The following is a 16,030-nucleotide window of genomic DNA, read 5'->3' as shown; positions in this document are numbered from 1 at the left end:
GTGTGCAGTGCAGCAGGAGGATGTCTGCCGGAGGCCTGCAGCGCCGCGTCTGACTCCCAGGTCCACTGGGTTGTCTCTGATCGTGTCTGCCCGCCTGAGATCCTACCCCAAGGCGCTATGCAGTATGTATGTACCATGGCGTTTTTAACTATATCTGCGTATATCACGCACATGCTAATTTTTCACTCTGATTTCAGGGTGAAAAAGTGCATGTTCTACGCCAATAAATGTGGTATTTGCAAAACTTTATCATGGAGACTAAAAACAATTTTTTTTTTTTTTTTTTTTTTTTTTTTATGCCAACATTTTCAAAAAAAATTTCTTTTTATTTTTTCCACTTATGTTGCAAAAAAAATTTAAACCCAGTGGTGATTAAATGCTACAAAAAGAAGTCTCTATTTGTGTGGGGAAAAAAAATGCTAAAAATGTTTTGGGTACAGTGTTGCATGACTAATTGGCATTTAAAGTGCGAGAACGCTGAAAGATGAAAATTGGTCTGGGCAGGAAGGGTGTATGACACTAAAGGGCCATACACACCGAATATCGGGTGGCACCGGCCGGTTCCTATTGAATTTGACCTGTGAACGACAGCTGGTCCAACAGACGCTGGCCATTTGGCCATGTCAAAACGCTTCACGTAGTTTAACACTCTAAGTTAATGGTTACAAGCATTTAAAATGTACACATAAAATAACATGAAAACAGGGGCTGCTTAAAAAAACACCCAACTGCTCCTAAACGTCCGTGTACATGAAGCCTAAGCTGAGAACCTTTTTAAGGCTCCATTCACACCTAGGCGTATTTACGCCCGACGCTCGATACGCTGGAGGGGAGAAATACCATTGCCCTCTATGGAGATGGTTCACATCTCCACGCCGAACGCCTGAAGCTCAAAACAAGTCCCGGACCCTTTTTTCAGGCGGCTTCAGCCGTTCGGCATAGGAGATGTGGGACCTGGGGGTTAAGATCGCGGTACAAAAACGCTGCAATTTGTCGCCGCAATTCGCGGGACAAAACGCCGCGATTAGGTGTGAATGCAGCCTTAGTGCTTCTGCAACTGTTCTTTGTACAGCACATATGAAATAATATTTGTTGTGGTATTTCGCTGGTCTTGTGAATACGTCATAGTAACCTTCTGTGTGCTGTGCTCCCTGGTTTATATCATTTTGCTTTGTGATGAGGTCCCCTCTGTTGTACTTATCCTCAGAGTTTATCCAGCTATTGTTTTCACTCTGCTTAGGACATTTCACAATCTGTCACTGTGAATTTTTGGCCTGGCAGCACTTTGTGTAGCCCACATTGTGTGCTCTTTCAACTTGACATTGCATGCATAGACTGCAAAGAATACAGAGAAACTTGTTCAAAAATATGACCCATATAATCGCATACATTACATCAAAAAGGTTACGCTTTTCATGCATGTGTACATTTTTATTTTTAGGTTTTGATGGTGGGGCGGGATTTGAACCATTTTGTTATTTTTTTTTTAAAACCCCCCTCCTCTATTTGTCTTGGTAATGTGCTTTTATAGATGGTTGCCACAGCCATAAGCCTAGTGTGTGTTTTTGTTATGCACGCTAGTCTCATTGAAAAAGCGAAGAGTTTAGGGTAATGAAATCTCATGACGTGAGGTGGTATGAAAAGTTTCCCAGACTAGTTTGGAATGCACCAACAGGTGGCAGCACCAGCCTGCATGCACAATCACAGGGAGCGCCAACCTTTAAAGTTTGTGTGCCAAAAGACAGACCTGTGTACATCAGGAGCTGTATAACTGGTGCTATTCTGATCACATGCATTGTCACATCATGGACAGCAAGGTAGAACAAAGAGCATATGTGAAATTTACCAAATCTGCCAGAGACATTTGACATGATTCGGCAAGTTTACGGCCATGCTGCAGTAAGTCGTTGGCGTTGTCCCCAGGCTGCTGTCCCAGGAGCAGGAGCTACACACGCCAAAGTCTGACAAGAACTCAGTCGGCATGCCGCGGCAACGAACTTGGTAGCAACAATACACATGTTCAAATCACATGTGAGGATTGCCTGGACTGTTTCACCATGACAGACAGACAATGGCAGCAATGTTGTGGATTGTTTTCCTCAACAATCCTCATGCGTAGGTTGTCAAATGGTTCTGACGTTTTTTTGGGGTTTGAGCTTGTGAGGATTTCCAGTGATTTTCCGGTTTTTGAAGCGTGCGTGCCACTCAAAACTCCAACTTAATTGCAAGCATGGCCGTAGACTTCCCGAATCGTGTTAAATGTCTCTGTGGCAGATTTGCCAGGTTTCAACGCAGAGCTTCACATTTTGCTCTTTGTTCAAACTTGCTGTCCATGATGAAATGGCAGATTTATCAGTCGTTGTCAATGTCACCAGTTGCATAGTTCCCAATGTACACAGGACGATGTCTTTTAGCACACTGACTTATGAAGGTCTGTGCTCCCTGCGACTGCATGCAGCATTGTGCTGCCTAGTTCTCATCCTTCCTTGGAAGATATGACTGTGTGTGCGTTTAACCCCCAAAAAATTATTCAGATCCTGGTCCCTTAAAGCAGATTCAACAGTGCTTGTGCTTTGTAATCTGCTGCCTAAACCTGCCACTTCCTGTATCCCCCAAACTGTTTTGCAAAAAAAAAAAAAAAAGTTACACGCTTGAGCTCAAAGGCACATAAGCTACTTGAGAACATTTGTCATTTTATAAATGGCCCATTAACCTGAATGAGCTGCCCTATTTTTGTATAGCATGACAACTTGCAAAAATGCAAATACCAAAAAAAGCTTTGGGTGGGATTTAGATGTATAGTCCTAATTCTTATTTTTTTCTCTTTACCTCTGCTGTGCTTGTGCATGCGCACCTCAAGTGATTTTATTATTATAATTTTGAATTCACTTGTAATTCTTTTTTACTTCGATCAGCATACTTATATTTTTTTTATTTTTTTTAAAGCAAACCATTTAAAAATGCAAATGTAGTATTTGTGAATGTATGCAAATCTTTTAGATCTGTTATGCGTTATCCATACTTCATAGTATTCATATCCCTTCTTGCCTAGTCTGTTCCTTTAGAATTAGTGGGGTGCGATAGTTGGTGCTGCTGTCTGAAAAAAGTTTTCTCTCAGGAAGCTCTCTGTAGAAATCCTTTTCATTCATTGGCAGGAACCAGGCATGTAACCTTGCAAGTATGCATATTTTTTAGCTTTCCTGGAATTGGGCTTTAAATGTGGTGGCTGTATTTAGTATTTTTTTTTTTTCCCTGATATAATTTCACCTGAAGATCAGGTGGGTAGGTGTACAATGTACCCCATACTTGTTCACATGGGGCTTCCGGGATCTAGGGGCCTTCAGATTCCAATAAGCCCCCTGCCTGCAGACCCCCACAACCACCACCCAGGGTTGTCTGGAAAAGGCCTTTGTCCCCATCAACTAGGGGACTGGGTGCTGTGGGGTGGAGAGCACCCCACTGCGCCTCTGCCCCCCCAATCGAGGTGGCTAAAAATCAGTTAAAAAAAAAAAAAAAAAAAATATATATATATATATATATATATATATATATATATATATATATATATATATATATATATATATATATATATATATATATATATATATATATATATATATATATATATATATAATCAAAATTGATTGTTTTTTTTTTTTTTTTTCCATCCAATTTATTTTTATAAAATTACTTTTGGACTAAAAATCTATCTAAATATAGTTTTTCTTTTTAAGATGCACTAATTTTAGTTTATTCAGCATGAAAAATGGCGCTTAGTTATGTAGCACAAGGCTGAATATTCTGCAATATTTTCATTTTTGGTAAACTCATTCAACCAATCCAAACTTTGCAAGCTGAGAACACTAGCAATTGTTTTTGTTTTATTTAAATAAAAGTGAGTAGTTCTCCAACTATGCGTTATTAACCAATAACCTCTAGTTTTGATATCGATGTTATTACTAATCTGACAGCTTTCTATTCTAAAATAGCAAACCTTCATTTAGTTTGCAAATATTTTAACTACCAGCAGAGAATATATGGGTATTGACGTCACCGCCCGGGCTCCCTCCTCCTTCCCCAGCCATCGGGCCAGTAGGCCAGTCGCTCGTCGCTCCCTTTTCTTGACCGGCCAGGCTGCATGCCCGTGAGAGAGAAACTCTGCTAAAAACTAATGTGGCTAACGTGCATTAGCGCCAATGCAAAAGCATACTAAAAGTGCGCTTTTACAGACTGCTTTTTTCTGGTGTTGGTAGTGCTTTAAGCAGCTCGTTTTTTCGAATGCCCCATGTGCATGAGGCCTAAGTCATGCTAGAACCTTTTTTTGTGTTACTCAAGCATAGAGCAGCCGATTTTTAAATGCAGTGATCGTAAATGTGCACGCTTGAAGGCACCTTCTGGTGTGACCGAGCCCCTAGACCCCTTTCACACTGAGGCACTTTGCAGGTGCTATAACGCTAAAAATATCGCATGCAAAGCGCCCTGAAAGAGCCGCTCATTTCATTTCAGTGCGCTGGCATGACGGTAAAAGTCCTGCTAGCCGCATCTTTGAGGTGCTGTAGGAGCAGTGTATACACCGCTCCTACAGCGCCCCTGCCCATTGACATCAATAGGCAGCACTTTGCAGGCGGTTTTATCCCTTTTTTGGCCTCTAGCAAGGGTTCAAAGCGCCCCTGTAGTGGCCATATAGCACAGCAAAAATGATGATAAAGAGCCCTTAAAAATAGTGGCGCTTTAACGCCGACGCCCCTACCGCCCCAGTGTGAAAGGACCGGTGTTCCCTGGGATTGTGCACAATTCTAAAAGGTGCCTTGACTGAATTTTTTTTTATTTTTTATATTAAATACTTGATCTAGTGTAAAACCGCAGATCATCGCACATATTGTGAACAAGTTTAAAAATACTTACTGGCCTTGACAAAAGCCTAAGAAAATTAAAAGTAATACAGCCACCACATGTAAGAATTGGTAACCTGCAACGGATCTGTTCATGGCTTTGTTACCATTTTAATTGGATTGTACAACCAGGTTGTAACATATGCCAACAGATTGGGAAAGGGTTTTAAAAAATATTTAACTGAGCTGAAAATGAGTGTTTAGCCAGATTTCAGTTTATGGAATAAACTTTTGTAGTGTGTGTGTGTGTGTGTGTGTGTGTGTGTGTGTGTGTGTGTTTTTTATCCCTAAAAATCTTTAAATAATAAAAAAAATTGAATAGGGCGGTTGCTATGCAGAAGTGGATCTTCTGGCTCGTTCTACGTCGCAGTGTCTTCTAAAGCGGTACTAAATGTCAAAAGACAAAAAATGCTAACAAATTGGCATGGTTGTGCGGGCCTACAGCCATGTCATTCATTCAGGGATCTATGAATGAATGGACTACAAGTCCCACTTTGGTCGACGGACTTATCAGCGGACCATGAGTGCAGTAATCTGTGCACTCTTAGTACCCTGACACTTTTTTTTCTTTTAATGGAGAACTTTGCGGCGTTTCCAGGCAGCAAAGACTTTAGCATTTCACTTTTCTAGGAATGTCAATGCCTGCATCTCCCTCTAGTCGCTGTGGTTCTATCCTCCAACCTTACATCACCACTGAACCTGGCAGCATTGTACGCGCTGGGGGATGGAACCATTTTGCATAGTGGGGATGTGTGGAAAGTTGTGCTATTGTACTTTGTGACAAGTTTTTATTTTTCCCAGCTTTCCCCTGCTTAGACCAGCCTGGAAATCAACACGGTTAAAATCTCTATCTGTTGTCTAGACATGTTCATACGCAATTTTTTATTTATATTTGGTTGATTCAAAATTTTTAAATTTGGTTCCTTTTAAAAAAAAAATCCTAAACCAAATATCACACTTTTATAAAAAAAAACTCATTGGTTTTAATACTGTTTGATTTTGACTTCTTATTGAAAGTGCTTTTATTTTTGCAGTCTTCATGAAGAAATCCTCGACTTCTACAAATACATGTCCCCTAGGCCAGAAGAGGAAAGAATGCGGATGGAAGTTGTTAATAGGATTGAAAATGTCATTAAGGAGCTTTGGCCAAGTGCAGATGTGAGTATAATGCTTGTCTTGGCATCTGTAGCGAGTTAATAGGATATGTCCTTTTTATTTTTCTCCATTACATTTTTGTGCAAGTCTATACATACACTGAGGGGGAATAACACCAACTAGACACACAGAAAAATGTCCAATTTCTGTATGCCTGATTAGGATTTGCTGCACAGTGTGGTGGTTTACCAGATTTGAACATGCTTTCTCTGGCATGATTGGGTGTTTATAGAAACTGTTGCATAGCACTTTTAATGCAATTTTTGCGTCCTTGGTGCAACACCACGTAGTCTCGTAACATTTATTTGGTGCACAGAAAAGGTATTCTTTACACCACAAAACTGACTTATTTCCTTTTAATTGCCTCTAATATTTTAAATATGTTAGAACAGGGTTTGACAAATTTGCTTGGAATCTAGGAGCCAGCTAAAAAAAGTTAAAAGCCAGAAAACGCGCCTCGTCCCGACGAGCTTGCGCGCATAATCGAACACATACATGAGTAGCGCAGGCATTTGTAAACTGTATTCAAACCACACATGTGAGGTATTGCCGCGATCGTTGGAGTGAGAGCAATAATTCTAGCTCTAGACCTCCTCTATTACTCAAAACATGCAACCTGTAGAATGTTTTAAACGTCGCCTATGGAGATTTTAAAGGGTAAAAGTTTGTCAGCATTCCACGAGCGGACGCAATTTTGAAGCAAGACATGTTGGGTATCAATTTACTTGGCGTAACATTATCTTTCACAATTAAAAAAAAAAAAATTGGGATAACTTTACTGTTTTATTTTTTTATTTAAAAAAGTGTAATTTTTCCTAAAAAAAAAGTGCGCTTGTAAGACCGCTGCGCAAATACGGCGTGACAAAGTATTGCAATGATCGCCATTTTATTCTCTAGGGTGTTAGAATAAAAAATATATATAATGTTTGGGGGTTCTAATTAGAGGGAAGGAGATGGCAGTGAAAATGGTGAAAAATTACATTAGAATTGCTGTTTATCTTGTAATGCCAACGGTCACCACCAGCTCACAAAAGGAAGAGCTTGGGACTTCACAAGGCCGCAAAGCCGCGGCCTCAATTACCGGCCGTCGCAGGCCCGCCGCGATTGCGTGGTGGGGGCGCACGGAGATGCAGGATCCTGTGCCTCCGTGCGCCCCCACCGCGCAATCACGGTGGGCCCACAGCAGCCGGTAATTTGGGCCGCAAAGCCGTGGCCTCAATTACCGGCGGGAGCGGGCGCCAGGTCACAATTTTTAGAATATATTTTATCTTAAGTTTTTGCTGTGGCTACCTGTTAATCATTATCTGTGCCGCTCCAAACTCTAATTACTTTTAGAAGTCCATTTCCCTGACCGCAGTTCTACACCAGTGGTGAAGGGCTTGAAAATGTAATCATCTATGGGCTGCCTTACTCTGACATACCAAAGGCTTGCAGGTATACAATGAGACATTATTTTAGTTAAATCACTCTTTAGCAGGAAGGAATCGTGGTTTAAATAGGCTGTAGGCCAGGGGTGCCCAACCTTTTGAAGAGCAAGGGCCACTTAAGCGACTTGGTAACCGGTCGTGGGCCACAATGAGCGAAGCGGATGGATGGCAGCCCACTTGGCTCTATAGAGCTCACTCTACTCTCAGCACACCAAACTGGCAGGTAATGGAAGTCTATGGCTCAGTGCAGGTAACCCACAGCTGCACGTCTCTGCAACTGTGGATCAGTTTGAAAGCAGCCCAGTAACCACTGCCTATTTCTGACATTTGGTGTTTACAAGTTAAAATCCATATTTTTTTGCTAGAAAATTACTTGGAACCCCAAACATTATATATATATTTTTAGCAGAGACTCTAGAAAATAAAATGGCGATTGTTGCAATATTTTGTCGGATGGTATTTGTGCGGCGGTGTTATAAACGCAACTTTTTGGAAAAATTTACTTTCATGAATTTAAAAAAAATGAAAGTAAAGTTAGCCCAATTTTTTTATGTAATGTGAAAGATTGTTTACGGCCGAGTAAATGGATACCAAACGTGTCACCTTTATAATTGCACGCACTTGTGGAATGGCGACAAAGTACGGTACCTAAAAATCTCCATAGGCGACGCTTTAAACTTTTTTTACGGTTACCAGGTTAGAGTTAAAGAAGGAGGTCTAGTGCTAGAATTATTTCTCTCGCTCGGACGATCGCGGCCATACCTCACATTTGTGATTTGAACACTGATTTCATATGCGGTTTTTCTTTGTTGCGCGAACTCGCGGGGAGGGAAGCGCTTTAAAAAAAATGTTTTCTTATTTATTTTTATATTAAAATTGTGTGTGGGTTTTTTTTTTTTTTTTTTTTACATTTTGATCACTTTTATTGCTGTCACAAGGAATGTAAACATCCCTTGTGACAGTAATAGGTGGTGACAGGTACTTTTTTATGAAGGGATCGGGGGTCTAAAACGGCAATTGTGAATACTGTTTTTTTTTTTTTTTTTTTTTTAAAATCCGGCGCCACTGGCAGCCGAGAAACCCGGAAATGACGTCGCTTTCGTATTTACATTGCGGAGACTGAATCAAAGCCGTTAACGGCTTTGTTTCAGTCTGTGCCTGGACACTGGAGGTGCCGGATCGAGGATCGGGTCTTTTCCCGGTTCCGAGGATCATAACATTTGGCCATCGCAACTAACCCTGGCATTTGTAAAGAATACAGCTTTCCTGACTATACAATATTCATTTTTCAGGTTCAAATATTTGGAAGTTTCAAAACAGGACTTTATTTGCCTACCAGGTATGTTGTATAGTTTGTGTGTTCAGTTCACCTTTTGCAAGTATTTAATATAGAAGAAATGTCGTACCAGTGTCAAGATGGTCTCTGTAAAGCCCAAGTAGTTTATGTAATGTTAGCTTATTTTTGTTTTTTTTGTTTTTGTAAAAAACTAATTTTTCTGATGTTTTTTGAGGGGTGTTTTTTTTCTATATGAAAAAATGTTTGTTTAGAGCCGGTTCACACTGGGGCGACTTGCGATCCGACTTCATGTCGCCTCAAGTCGCCTCAAGTCGTCCCAAGTCGCGCTGTAGAGAAAAACAATGGAAGTGAATGGGAGCGGTGTTGGTTAATACACACGACTCAAGGCGTTCCGACTTCAGAAAAGGTTCCTGTACTACTTCAATCCGACTTGTAGGCGATTTGTACCCATTGATTTCAATGGAAGTCGCCTCAGAAGTCGGATCACTGTCTTAACTGAAGCGACTTTCCAGGAAGATAACATACATTTCTCAGGCAAACATCTCCTGCACCCCTCCCTCCCCCTCCCTCTCCCAGAGCTGATTGTTGTTTTATTGGCCACTGGAATGTCTCCTGTCCTGGAGACGACTTCAAGTTGTGTTGTAAATCGCCCCAGATCGCCCTGTGGTTCATGTTCAAGTCGTGTAGGAGTCGCCTCTGAAAGTCGCGGTGGAAGTCGTGTCGCCCTAGTGTGAACCGACTCTAAGCCATCCTCTTTTAGGTACTCAATATTTTGTTTTGGACTTTCTCCCTGTTTCTGCAGTTGTCAGGTTGACTTGTATTTTGCCTGATCTCTGTACTATTAGTACATCGTAATGATTTTCTTTTTTTTTCAAAATAAACTTACAATGCACTGTTCCAAATTATTATGCACAGTCATTTTCAAAACACTTTATAGGTTGGAAAGAACTGAAAATTGACATTTTGTTGTGTTTGTAGCTTATTTATTGAAATCAAAAGTCTTGCATCTATTTGAACTTGTGAGTTTTTGGACCGTTTCTGCTTAAATTTGTTTGCAAGATGTCAGCAAAGCCTCCCAGAGCTGCTGTTTGGATGTAAACTGCCTCCCACCATCATAGATCTTTTGCTTGAGGATGCTCCAAAGTTTCTCATAGGATTGAGGTCGGGTAGGATGGAGCAACAACCATGACTTTCTCTCCTTTTTATTATCCCATAGCAGCCATTGATTGCAGAGGTATTCTTTGCAGCATGAGATGGTGCATTGTCATGCATGAAGATGACTTTTTTACGAAAGCATAGTTCTTCTTTCTGTACCAGGAAGGAAGTGTGTCAGTCATGACTAAGCACTAGTGTTAGTGCGAAACGCGTCAGAAGTTGGGTTTTTATTTATTTCACTTTGCTGTGACTTGTAGTGCTGTCCATTTTTTTAATAAAGGCTACAATTTGTTTCAGTGTGGCCGCTGTCCAGAGACAATCTTTGTTCCTGCTCAATCAGGATCTCCACATTCTGGCAGAGGTCATCTTTACACCTTCGGGGACCCTAAAGGGGCCAACCAGCTCTATTCCCTGGTTCCGGCCCAAAACATGACTCCACCACCCGCCTTGCTGACGTTGCAGCCTTGCTGAAAAAGGGTGGCCGTCCAACCATCCACTACTCCATCCATCGGACTATCCAGGGTTGCATGGCACTCATCAGTGAACAGGACTGTTTGAAAATTTGTCTTCATGTATTTTTCTGCCCAATGCAGTCGTTTCTACTTGTGAGCATTGGTTAGTGGTGGCCGAATGGAAGGTTTATGCACAGTGCAAGACTCTCGAGGACTCTACAGAGGCACCAGCAGCTTCAAATATCTGTTTGCTGCTATGTAATGGTGTTTTTTAGCAGCTGCTCTCCTGATCCGATGGCATGGATCTGGCAGAAATCTTCCTCAATGTGCTTTTATCTGCATGAAACCCGTCTGTGCTCTGAATCAGCCACACATCTCTTAATAGTGCGATGATCACGCTTAAGTTTTTGTGAAATATCTAATGTTTTCATACCTCCTCCAAGGCATTGAACTATTTCACTCTTTTCGGCAGCAGAGAGATCCCCTTTCTTCCTCACATTGCTTGAAAATAGGCGCTTCTGCTTAATAATGTGGAACGCCCTCCATTAGTAGTTTTTCCTGTAATTGGACTCACCTGGCAATCTAATTCTCACAGGTGTCCGAGATTGTTTTCAGTGATCAAAAGAGCCCTGAGACACCATGCCATCCCATATTTTACACTGAAAAACAGAATATTTAATCTTTGTGACACTGAAATAGAATTTGCATAATAATTTGGAACAGGGTGTAGTGGTCAAACTCTAGTTCTTTGTGGACTGCTCCGTTACGATTTTTTCACACTGCTCACTGCTGTAAAAGGGCGAGTAGGGGTGAAAATGAAGGGTAGCAGTGACAATATGTATTTGACTTCTGTTGGCTGGTCAGTGACTCCAGATACACTCCTAAATGAGTTAAAAATGCGTACAACTATGGCAGGGATCCCTTCAAAGCGTCCATGCTCCACTCCATTGGGCTCTTCTGTCTTACTCCATCTTCCAGGGGTTCAGATGCTTCAGCCATCTTGATTGGCTGGAATGGCAGAAATCCCTCAAGGGGGGGGGGGGGGGGGGCATTTACATGGAAGTGGTGTGTTGTTTCCAGCCCAGAATCCTGCTGAGACTAAGCTGGAGCATGAGTGGCTCACTTCAGCCACTCGGTGAAGGGAGTGCGAACGGCAATTGGAAAGATCTATGACACATTAAAAAAAAGTGCTTTACTTAAACCACTTCCATACCAGGTAATTACGCAGCTTCCCGCCCAAGCCAATTTTCAGCTTTCAGCACTGTCGCACTTTGGCAATTGCGCGGTCATGCTACACTGTACCCAAACAAAATTGGCGTCCTTTTTTTCCCCACAAATAGAGCTTTCTTTTGGTGGTATTTGATCACCTCTGCGATTTTTTTTTTTTTGCGCAACAACTAAAAAAAGGCTGAAAATTTGGAAAAAAAATTACGTTTTTATTTTTTTCTGTTATTTTTTTTGTAAATAAGTTTTCTCTTTCAATTACGGGCACTGATATGGCGGCACTAATGGGCACCGATGAGATGGCACTGATGGACATCGATGAGGTAGTACTGACGGGCACAGATGAGGTGGCACTGATTGGCGGCGCTGGTATGCGACACTGATGGGCACACATAGGCGGCACTGATGGGCACACATAGGCGGCACTGATGGGCACACATAGGCGGCACTGATGGGCACACATAGGCGGCACTGATGGGCACTCATGGGCGGCACAGATGGGCACTCATGGGTGGCACAGATGGGGCACTGCTAGGTGGGCACTGGGCATGGATGGGCACTGTGGGGTGGCGCTGATTGGACACTGGGGTGGCGCTGATGGACACTGGGGGGGGGGGCAGCACTGATTGTTGCCAGTCAGTGCCCATTTGTGGGCACTGACTGGCATCTTTTTTCTTTTATTTTTTCTTTTTTTTTTTTAGGACTTTTTTTTTTTTAGCTTTTTTTTTGTTGCCCACCCTGGTGCTCCAGGGTGGGCATCCCTGGTGGTCCAGTGTGGCGATCCGAGGGGGGGGCTGCGCTGATAAACAATCAGCGCTAACCCCCCCTGTCAGGAGAGCCGCCGCTCGGCATTATCCTCTACTCGCGTCGGTCAGACGCGAGTGAGGAAGAGCCATCGGCGGCTCTTCCTGTTTACATCGTGATCAGCCGTGGTTTGGACACGGCTGATCACTGGTAAAGAGTCTCCGCCGAGGCTCTTTACCGAGATCGGAGATGCAGGGTGTCAGACTGACACCCCGCATCACCGATCGCGCGATGCGCGCCCCCACGGGCGCGCGCGGCATGAAATCCTGCAGGACGTTCTAGAACGTCCTGTCAGGATTTCATAACCACTTCCCGGACGTAAATCGGCCATAGGCCGGGCGGGAAGTGGTTAAGCATGCGTCTTTTAACACTTGTTACCAAAGCAACTTTACATCCGCTTTAATATACAAACCAGCTGCAGTTGTTATCTCTCTGGCCTTGCCCTGAAATCCAGTACCAGTTGTCCTTTTTTTTTTTTTTTTTTCTCTCAGATTTAATGACATCCAGCACCATAAAACTCAATTACTGTTCTTTAAGGTACCACTTCCTGGGGGCACATCATTAAGCCTCTTTGGGCTAACAGGTTAAAGTGCCACATTGATTGGCTCTCTGTAAAGTGAAACTGGCCAGACTACGAAAGTTAAACTGCTACTTACCCCAAATTGCTTCTTTACGTAATTGTTTACCTTACTAGCTGTTGGGGAGTTGGTATGGGTTACTACTTTATTGTTACCTAGGTGGATGCAGCATCTGTCCCCCGGTGCTCCTGCACTGAAAACCGAGTGATCGAACGCTGATCGCTCGGTTTTCACAGCTCTGAGCAGAGAGCTTGTAGACTGTCAGTCAATGCTCTGCTCTTCTCCCTCATCGATTATTGGCGCGCTGAGCTGTGAAGAGGGTGGAGCAGGCCGTCTCAGGCTCTCGGCGACCTGCTGAGAGGTTGAGCGGGTTGTCTGTCCTGATATCCGTGACGTCTGCTTAAAAACTAAAACAAAAAAAAAAAAACACTAATTGGACTGCTGTGATCCATAGGAGATGCCCAGCCAAACGAGCTCAGACTGGACTTTTCCTTTTTACGACTTGCAGCCGGTCAATATTACTATACAAATTAAGAGCCTTCACTAGTAAGGACAATCTGATTGTGCAGTGGAATGGCTTTTGGTGCAGCTTAGTCAGGCACCCAGTAAGAAAGTGAAAAGGTACACAGAGTTTGTGTGTGTGTGTGTGTGTGTGTTTTTTATTTTATTTATTTTTTACTATCAAAGGTAGGTATTTTTGTTATTTATAGCCATTGAAATTACTAATCTGTTTTGCTTTAAAATTAAAGTAAACCTTTATAGCAGTATTTTTAAAATTAAACTTTTCAAAGGAAAAAATCAAGGGGGGCCCAGATATTAAATTAACCACTTAACCCCCGGACCATATTGCTGGTCAAAGACTAGGCCACTTTTGCGGATTCGGCACTGCATCGCTTTAACTGACAATTGCGCGGTTGTGCGACGTGACTCCCAAACAAAATTGGTGTCCCCCCCCCCCCCCCCCCCCACAAATAAAGCTTTTCTTTTGGCGGTATTCAAATCACCTCTGCGGTTTTTAGTTTTTGCGCTATAAACAAAAATAAAGCAACAATTTAAAAAAAATATATATTTTTTGCTATAAATAATAAGCGTTTGGTTTGCGCAAATGTTATATCGATTGCAAAATAGGGGGTAGTTTTATGGCATTTTTCTTACTATTTTTTTTTTTTTATACTAGTATGGCGGCGATCAGCGACCTTTTTTTTTTTTTTTTTATCGGTACTGCGACATTATGGTGGACACTTTTGACGCATTTTTGGTACCATTGGCATTTTTATAGAGTTCAGTGCTATGCATTGATTACTATAAAAATGGCAGTGAAGGGGTTTAACTCTAGGGGGCGCTGAAGGGGTTAACATGTTCCCTGGGTGTGTTCTAACTGAAGGGGGGGGGGGGTGTGGACTGACATGGGAAAATTACAAATCGCTGTTCATACATTGTATTGAACAGACGATGGGTCATTTTCCCTCGCTGACAGGACCGGGAGCTGTTTGTTTACACCAGTGATCGTGATCGCCGGGCACGCGCGTCGGCGGGGGCGCACCCGTGCGCATGTATTGGCTGCTCGGCTAGGTGGCGTATAGCTACGTGATCTCGCCCAGCAGAGCCGAACCTGCCGCCGTAATAACTTGTACAGTTTATACGGCGGCTGGTCGGCAAAGCAGTTTAGCTTTGTAAAATGTTAATTTATTTTATTGTCATAACCTGTAGGCCATGTTTCAGTCCCTCTTGGAAGCCTGACTGAAAGTCTTCCAGTTGGCAATCCCCACATCCTTGCTTTGTTGGTTGTTTTGGTGTAGCCCAGCTTTCTCCCTAGGTTAAAGCTTTAATAAACCCAAAACCAAAAAATGTAATAGATTGCAGCTGACCAATCATTGGACGTCATGGCTGCATCCATTTAGAATCGGTTACAGCAAATGTTTTTTTTTCCTTTTTTGGGATAAAGGTTTTGCATGAATAAATATAAGCTGATGATTTTATTCCCCCCTGCCAGTGTAAGTGTTTTTTGCTGGAAAACACAGTTCTCAGTCGTGATTGAGCCACCAGCTCCCTGCTCTGCCCCTTCAGCACTCACTGGAGCGCTGGGCTGTGGAGGGGACAGGAGCAGCTGGCTCAGTCTCCCAGCAGCTTGCTGAGAGCTTTAGCCAGCTTGCCAGTCCAGGCAAGTGGATGGATCTTTCCTTAGTTGGAACCGACTGAGTGACGTTGGCCGACAGTGGGCTTTAGCCTGCTGTTGGCTAAAAACGGGTCACAGTAGTGCTGAATGGACTGCGCACGCCTGTGATCCCCAGAAGTACCGCCAAAAATAAAGCTTTGGCTATACTTCTTCTTTTTAGGGTGTTGCATGTCCTTCTTCTTTTTTTATATGCCACTTATTCTACGGCTTTATGGATTTAAATTGTTGAGCTGCACAGACTCAAGACTTGTGTGACGCTCCGTTTGTCAGCAACTTGGGTATATACAGCTATATACAGTGTGTGTGTTTTGTTGATATTTTTAGAAATTGAAACTATTGCATGTATTTGTAAGTGACAACTGTTAATAATGTCTATGGATGTGCTTTGCTTGCAGTGACATTGACCTAGTTGTTTTTGGAAAATGGGAGAACTTACCACTTTGGACACTTGAAGAGGCATTGCGGAAGCACAAAGTGGCCGACGAAAACTCTGTTAAGGTTCTTGACAAGGCTACGGTTAGTTGCACTTTTTTGTTTATGTAGCCATACATAATATTACTACTGGGGTTGTGCAGGATTTTGTATATTCATTTTTAGAGAGAAACACGGTTTTCATCCTAACAGTTTCAGATAAAAACGCAGTAAAATAAAGTATTGCCCTTTCCTCGCAATGACCATTTATTTTGTAAAACCATTTAGGTTTAACTTGTCCCTTCATCAAACCAGGACTCGCACCTAGTGTATACAAACATCTTGTGTAGTGCAAGACCTCTAATTAGTTTTACATTGCCCAACACAAGGTTTCTTTTTTTCTTCCCCATATTGGGCTGTATCTAGTTGGAAATCCACCGCTTTCTTTCTGAATATATA

At 42.4% G+C, this 16,030-nt stretch overlaps 1 protein-coding gene across 3 annotated transcripts in view; it reads left to right on the top strand.

Annotated features, from left to right (window-relative positions):
- TENT4B (terminal nucleotidyltransferase 4B) overlaps nucleotides 1–16,030 on the top strand; it is a 115,289-nt gene that overhangs the window by 33,906 nt on the left and 65,353 nt on the right. For all 3 annotated transcript variants that reach the window (XM_040328717.1, XM_040328715.1, XM_040328716.1), the window contains exons 2-4: nucleotides 5,927–6,050; nucleotides 8,767–8,813; nucleotides 15,556–15,676. In XM_040328717.1, coding sequence (XP_040184651.1) covers nucleotides 5,927–6,050; nucleotides 8,767–8,813; nucleotides 15,556–15,676 — 292 coding nt within the window. The remainder of the gene's footprint in view (nucleotides 1–5,926; nucleotides 6,051–8,766; nucleotides 8,814–15,555; nucleotides 15,677–16,030) is intronic.

This window comes from Rana temporaria, chromosome 11 (assembly GCF_905171775.1).
Source record: "Rana temporaria chromosome 11, aRanTem1.1, whole genome shotgun sequence".
Taxonomy (NCBI): Eukaryota; Metazoa; Chordata; class Amphibia; order Anura; family Ranidae; genus Rana; species Rana temporaria.
This window is presented reverse-complemented; position numbering and strand designations above follow the sequence as displayed.